An 8,020-nucleotide genomic window follows, 5' to 3' on the forward strand; every position below is an offset into this window, starting at 1 on the left:
TTCATTCTTTTTTGGACATATTGAGTATGAAAGATCTGCAATATGCATTTTGAAATGTCTAACAGGCAACTGGTAATACAGGATTAAAGTTCAGGAGATAGACGAGGGCTAGATATTTAAATCTTGGAGTTGGCTACAGATCATAATTGAATTCCTGGGAGTTGATGAAGTCGCCAAATGAGAATGAAATAAAGGAGCCTAGTGGCAATCTGTAGGAAACCTTGAATGTCAAGCAAAAAGAATATAACTTTACTTGAATTCATTGGAAAAGACATCCTAAAACTAGTGAATTTTGAGGAACAAGTATTTTCTAAATGGAGGAAATACAAGGATTGGCAGATACAAAGACCAAATAGCTTATATCAATGAAAAATACAAAAAGAGTAAATAGAAAAAAAAAGATACCAATACATATGCAGTGGAATTCTGGGTTTGAGCAAATATTCCATTTATTAAATAATGAACATTTTAATAGCACTTAGGTCCTTATAAAGTTCTTTCCTTACAACAACCTGAGAGATAGGTAGCATAGATTTTATTACTCTCACTTTACAGATTAGAAAATTGAAACCCAAAAGAATTAAGGGACTTGCCCAAGATTGCACAGCTCACGAGCACCTGATTCAAATCAGAGATCCTGATCCCAGATCCAGCATTTTATTCTATGACATCATAGTGCCTCCAAGTACAATATATGTCTCTTATATTGTAATAACTGACTTCATTTGCTATCAGCTCATAGAATAAAGAGTCTAAGACAGAGCGTTAGGTGCTAAATGACTTTCTTTGCTGTTCTTCAAAGTAGCCATATTATAGTGATCTACTCCTGCAGGCACGAAGTGATCTTAACCCAATCAGAATCTTTTATATTTGTGACAAAGGAGAATTTCTCTTAAATAGTTTTTTTGCAGCCTCTTTGACTTCCTTGTTCCTCAGACTATAGATGATGGGATTTAGCATGGGCGTCAGCACCCCATAAATTAAGAAAATGATTTTGTCTGTTTCTTGAGAACTTGTTGTTGGGGGCTTGAGGTACATGGACAGGGCAGCCCCATAGAACAAAATCACCACTGTCAAGTGGGCTTCACAAGTAGAAAAAGCTTTGTTTCTTCCCTCAGCTGAGTTAATTCTCCAAATGGAAGAAAGGATGAAAAAATAGGAAATACAAATTAAGAGCATGGGAATGGGAAGGAGAAGCACGCCAACCACTAGCATAATCATGTCCATGAACAAGGAGCTGCTACTGGCCAATTTTAGCATGGCAAGAATTTCACAAGTGAAATGATCAATCACATTCCCACAAAGAGGCACTCGTAGAGCAGAACTTATTTCTAGGAGAGCTGTGAGGCAACCAGTTATCCACGATCCAGCTTCCATTTGCACACAGATCCTTTAATTCATGACAATAGAGTATCGCAAAGGGTTACAGATGACCACGTACCGGTCATATGCCATCACGGCCAAGAGGACACACTCTGTGGACCCCATGGCAAGAGAGAGATACATTTGCAGAACACACCCCGAGAAGATGATCGTTTTTTCTGTGGCCAACAAGTTCACTAGCAAAGTTGGAATAGAGGAGGAATAGAGCAGATGTCCATGAAGGAAAGGTTCCCTAAGAAGAAATACATGGGGGTGGGAAGGTGAAAATCCAGGATGCTGATTACAATAAGAGTACTATTCCCAAGCAGTATAATCAGGTACATTATCAGACTGAATGCAAAAAGAACCATCTCTAATTCTGGATACTTAGAAAATCCCTCCAAAACAAAATAGGTCCAAATGGTGTGATTTTCTCCTTCTATCATGTTTTTCCTCTTTTATCTGTGGATATAGAAAGAGGTGAACATTTCATAATGTTTAATTGAGTGACAGTAAATTCTATCCTTAGCAAAGATTATTTCTCTAACTTACATATAATTTGATCCCCAAAGATTGTTAAGTAACAAAGTTTTGTTTCAAATTCCATACATTTTACAGTTCAATCAAACTGCCTTCTTATTTTTCATTACACATAAAATTTCCTCTTCAGTCTCCATGTCTTTGCAATTTACCATGTCTGACATACATCCCCTCTGCTTGTTATTTTACTTAATTGTCTTCAACTTTCAGTTCACATGCTATATTTTATATGAGTTCTTAATGATACCTCCTCTCACAATTGCCTCCTCTCTGAAACCATCTTACATCCATATAGCATATGTTTTGTATATGTTTTTATGATTACAAGTTATCTCCCCCCAAAAGAATTAAGTTATTTGAAACAGGGAAATTTCATTGGATTTTGTTTTGGCTTTTGTACACCCAATACCTAGCACAATATCTGGCACATTGTTATTGTTCAGTCATCTTAGTTTTGCCTGACTCTATGACTTCATTTGCATTTTCTTGATTAAGATACTGGAATGGTTTGCCATTTCATTTTTCAGCTTATTTTACAGATGAGAAAACTGAGGCAAACAGAGCTAAAGGAATTGCCCAGGATCACACAACTAGGAAACATCTGAGGCTAGATTTAACTCAGAAAGATGAGTCTTCTTGACTTCAATCCCAGGACTCTCTCTACCATGCCATCTATTTGACCTATCTGGCTCAGAATACCAAGCTTAATAAATACTTATTGATTGGTTATTGGCTGTTTAATTAAAATGACCTCAGGTTCAGCTTACTCTTGAAAATTATTTGTGTTGTTATACTAGAACTTAAAACACTTAAAAAATTTAAAAATCTTTCATAGTAATACTTATAGCTAACATTTCTATTGTGTCTACTATGTAGAAGGTGTTTTAGAAATGTTATCTCATTTGATCATCACAATAACTCTGTGAGAAAGTGCTATTATTATTCTCATTGTACAGTTGAGAAAGTTGAGCCAAAGGTAATATCTTGCCCAAGTCACACACCTAATAAATGTCTGAAGGAGAATTTGAATTCAGGCGTTCCTCACTCCAGGTCTATCATTCTATCCACTGTCATTATCTAGTTGACTCATAGCAACTCACTAAGAACATAAAATACTTATGGGAAAGAAATGTGAAAAAGAAATTCATGTTTACGATAGAAATATGCAATTTTATATTCTTTTCCTTCAACCCCAGTATACAGTATCCATGAAATGTCATATCTCAAGAAAATGCACCTCCTTCCCCTATTTCTTTATGAATGTGGGAGACAATCAGTGTGAAGCATTGCCTATTCAGCCCAAATTAATTGATATATTGATTGGTCTTGATGAACTGTCTATTTTCTTTCTTCTTATTAGCCTTTGTTGAATGTGGCTTATTCAAGGAATGGCTCTTTGGGTGGAATATGAAAGAGGGATATATTTTAAAATGAAGATGGCATAAAACCAGAAGATATGAATAAAAATATTACTTGAAAATTTTCTCTAAACTGTGACTATTATTAATCAGATTTTTAAAAAAAATTAAATACTAGAGGCTTTGTATTAAAAAAAATCAAACAGCAGAGATAATCATGCTTTTTATAGATCTTCACAGTATTAATAAAAATTTATTTTGGTCCCTTAACTTGCTCCAAGAATTGAATAATGTAAGTCAAAAAATTTGATTTAGTAGGCATCTGTGAGGCCAGCCAGTTCAACATTTCTTACCCTTTCATCCTGCCTCTATTTACTGACAAGGAACTCATCTCTTAAGAAAATCTAATTTTTAGGAGATGCTTCTTTAAATTGAGAATAAAATTACTTTCCTGTAACTTCTACTAATTGACTATATCCTTCAGAATTACATGAAATTAATTCAATTCTTCTTCCCCTGGTAGTTCTTCAAATATTTGAAATTATTGATCATAATATGATCAATCATATTCCTCTAAGTTTTATTTCTTCCAAACTAAATAACCTTTTAAATGCCTTTGCTCTCTAGCATTTTCTTTCTTTCCCCATCCTCTGTCTTTTTCTCTGCTATATTAAGACTTACACAAGTCCATCATCCTAAACTTAAAACTTGGGGCACTCTCTAACCACTGTTCCATTTCCTTCCTGCCTGGTAAACATTCATTGTTTCTATTTGCTCAACTCCAACACCCTATCCCAACTGCTCTACTTCTGTCAAAGGCATCCCCTTCTCCCAGCTCATCACACTCAAAAATTTAGAAGAAACATATTAATTATTAAAATAACTTTGAAAATATAAATTTTGATATTAAGGATTCTTCACTTCACCTTTTTAATACCACAAATATCTTTGGCAATCTGGTGTAAATGTAAGGACTCCTTAGAATATTTTTTTTTACAAATTACAATTGCTTATACTTGTTACTTGAATAAATTTTAATTTAAATTTTTAAAAATCCATAGTTGTAGGAAATGCTATTTCAATTAGATAGTGAACATAAAGAGGTAATTTTTTTTTACCACTATATTCATACTTACCCTGAAATCTATCCCTGTCCCTCTCACATGACTTTGATTCTTCTTGCTTGTTAGGAATAAGGATAAGGACTAATTCATAGTCTCACTAATATACAAAACTACAAAATGAGGACACTCTGTCTACCATGCAGGTCAGCATCTTCTCTGCACCTTAAAGCCTTAATTAATTTTGGAATACTGAGAGGGTAAGTGAAGACACATGTCCAGTGTGCCTCACAGACAGGACTTGAATTTATTATACTTTTTTCTTTTCTTTCAGTTGTGGTTTTTCAATTTAAAAAAATTCCAGAATATCCTAAATTTTGGTACTAAATTGTGCTATTGATGTAACTAGATTGAGCCTGACTTTCTGGGATACAAGGTTGTATGGAATTTGATAGCAAAAAGTAAGTCAGAAATGAATATGGCTTGCTATATTTGCAAAGGCAAATAGAGCTTGTTATAATTATACCTCAAAGAGATAGAATTATAAATGGGTAGCATAAAGTTGATGTAGATGGTTCTGTAAATGCTGTGATTCGTATAATGCCGTAACCGCCTAGTTTTAGTAGAATGGCAGCTAATACTATAGAGCCCGCAATGGGAGCTTCTACGTGTGCTTTAGGTAATCAAAGATGGAGGCCATAGAGTGGTATTTTAACTATAAATGCTATCATGCAGGCATATCAAAGTAAAGAAGTTGATATAGAAGAGTCCAGGGTAGGTGATACTAATGTTATAGTAAGCATATGAAGGGAGCCTAGATTATTATGTAGATAAAATAATGCTACTAGAAGAGGAAGGGAGCCTACTAGGGTGTAGAAGAGGAAATATAGGCCTGCATTAAGTCGTTCATTTTGGCTACCTCAGCGTGTAATAATAATAAGAGTAGGAATTAGGGTAGTTTCGAATAGGATGTAGAATATAATTAATTCAGATGAGGTAAAAGCTATGATTAGGGAAAGTTGGAGGATAATAAGTGTAGTTAAGTAAATTTTTTTTCATATCAAAGGTTCATGAGCTAGGTGATTTTGACTAGCAATAATTATTAGTGGAAGAAGTCAGCATGATAGAATAAATAGTGGGCCTGATAAAGAGTCTAAGGAGAAAGAATTATTATAGTTGTAGCCTAAGTCAGAGTTGTGGTAGAATAAGGTTAAGCTTCAAATGCTAATAATAAAGCTGTGTGTAGTGGTGTTAATTCATAGTCAGGATTTTTTGGAGTATCATGTTAGGGGGATAAGTATGAAAGTTGATGTAAGAATTTTAACATTGTAATAGGTTTAAATTTTGGACGTAATCATTACCATGGGTTGTTGAGATTTTTACTAGCAGTACAAGGCCGATTCCTGCTTCACTGGCTGAGAAGACCAGTAGAATTAATGGTGTTATAGATATTGAGAATATATGGAAGTGGGTGATTAGTAGTGTTATAAGGATGAACAAGGACAATATTATCCCTTCTAAACAAAGAAGGGTAGATATTAGGTGGACTAGATTAAACCGTTAGGCTAATTGGCTAAATAAGATTTATGTTAATAGAAAGTAAGGTATTCGGGTTAGGGAATGATTTATTGAGTCGAAAAATTATCTTAATTAGATTAAAAACCATTCTATCAACCTTTTGAAACCACCTAATGCAAGGCCCCTGAGTTGGATGATGATGGATAGAAAAAGAGTATAGTGCTGGTAGTAGGTTTGAAAGCCCAGGGTAGGGATACTTTTAAATCAAATAAAAATGTTAGCGACTAGGAATTTTATAGGAAAATTTTATTTGGGTAAACCCGATTCATAAGGGCTTGATTTTTCAGGTATAAGTATAATTGTGGTAGGGCCATTAAATACATAGTTGCTAGAGCAGAGTTGATTAAGGGGTTATTTTAGGTTAATTATTTTTCTGGTTTTACCCAGAACCTAAGATTGGAAACGATAATTATACTAGAAAAATAGGAGCCCCATCAGTAGAAAAATAGGAATAATACAACATCCAACAAAGTGTCAAATAGTGCAGCTCAAACCCAAAGTGATGTAGATGGGAAATGATGAAAAGTGTGAAAGGCATACAATTAAGAAAAAGAACCAAAATTACAAAACGGAAGCCAGTTCAAAAGAATGTTGATCCTAAATCCCATCAGAGAAGTAAAGGGCTTCAAATATTCTGTGCTTGAAGATTGTAAGCAAACCAAAGCCAAAGTAGTTGTTAATTGGATTATTTTTTATGTTCCTTCATTAGGCATGGTGGTAATAGAAACCCTAAGGAAGAATGGCTGTGTTTTAATGGTACTCTAGTGGATTAAGAATGAATTCAAGGAGGTCAGAGCCCCAATTCTAGAGCTGGGGAAGGTAATGGAGAAAGCTGAAAAAGCCTAGGAAAAAGAAAACTTGATGTAATGAAAAGGACCGCAAGCAGGTTTTGGACAAGGGCATGATGTCCTTGATAGGTTCCTTCCCCCAAAATCTCGCATCATTGATATTTAGGTATAGTTAAAGTCCATTAAAGCAGGAATGGAAAGGAATCATATAATTATTCCGAGGTGGATGTTTGATATTGTCCTGTTAGTGGTCAGGGGGTTTACTTAAGTATGAGTTTGGTTGATCATTATATGTTGAATTAAATAATTATAATCGCAATAAACCCCAAGGTGAAAAAATTTAGCACGCCACCTAAAATTTAAAGGGGGAAGTGATTGAGGATGTACAAGTTAACTACTAGCCTAAGGGTGAGCTAATTAGGTGAATTAGAGACCAGGGAAATTAACGAACCAATGCAAAGGAAAAAGAGGCGATTTTCTGATAATAAATATAAACAAGGTGTGGAGTTCCGTAGGGGACAAAGACTTTTTTTATTCCGAAACCCGCCACATCCTATTCAAAAGGGATAAACTGATGTTTTTGTTGGGGGAAAGAATAAGGAGGATTTAGAAGATTTATTCATAGCAATTGGATAGGATGAGATAAATTTCATGGAACCAGGTTATTATGATTTTATTATTTTTTAATGATCGGATGTGGACCGGGATTTGAATTGATTGGGGGTCAACGTTAGATGTTGTAAATAAGACAAGGGAAAATTATAAAATTTGGAGGGAAAGCAAATAGTAGGGCAGATGAAACAAATTCGTTCATTTTTTCCAGGGAAACAATTTGGAGTTTGAGGATTTTCTGAGGAAAAATAGATTATTTCAAACCAGAGTTGTATTAAAAAAAGAAAATAGTAAATTTAAAAAGGAACATGCTGATGTTTCTAATTGAAAAAGTTTTGAGGGGGTTAAACCCAAAAAACTTAATTATGTTATTTCCAAAGATGTTTGAATTATAGACAATTTCAAAGATTTAGGGTCGAATTTCCAAAATAGGCATGCGGATTAGAGCCCACAAATCCTGAACATTGACCAAAAAAACCCGGGGGAGATTTAGTACTTTTTAATCGTCCAGGGACAGCATCGTTTTAGTCCAAGAGAGGGTACTTCCATGATTACCTGAGAGATTAAATTCGAATGGTAGTCTGAAGAACTACTATTGTCAACCAGCAGTCGCAGTGCCCAGGGTTTAAGTCTGGTTGGACCTTATATGAGTCGGATAAACCTCAGTCAGTGTATTTCAAGTTTCGTACCATTGATGTCCATATTTTAACTGTGATAGGGT

General features: G+C 34.7%; 1 protein-coding gene across 1 annotated transcript; it reads right to left on the reverse strand.

The window, feature by feature from the left end:
- Positions 1-648: 648 nt before the first annotated feature.
- On the reverse strand, positions 649-1,808 carry LOC100925584 (olfactory receptor 2K2-like). Its single transcript, XM_012542673.3, is given in 2 exon segments — positions 649-1,592; positions 1,595-1,808. Coding segments are annotated over 2 exon segments (942 nt in total). The 3' UTR covers positions 649-864.
- Between the last annotated feature and the right edge of the window lie 6,212 nt (positions 1,809-8,020).

This window comes from Sarcophilus harrisii, chromosome 1 (assembly GCF_902635505.1).
Source record: "Sarcophilus harrisii chromosome 1, mSarHar1.11, whole genome shotgun sequence".
Classification (NCBI taxonomy): Eukaryota; Metazoa; Chordata; class Mammalia; order Dasyuromorphia; family Dasyuridae; genus Sarcophilus; species Sarcophilus harrisii.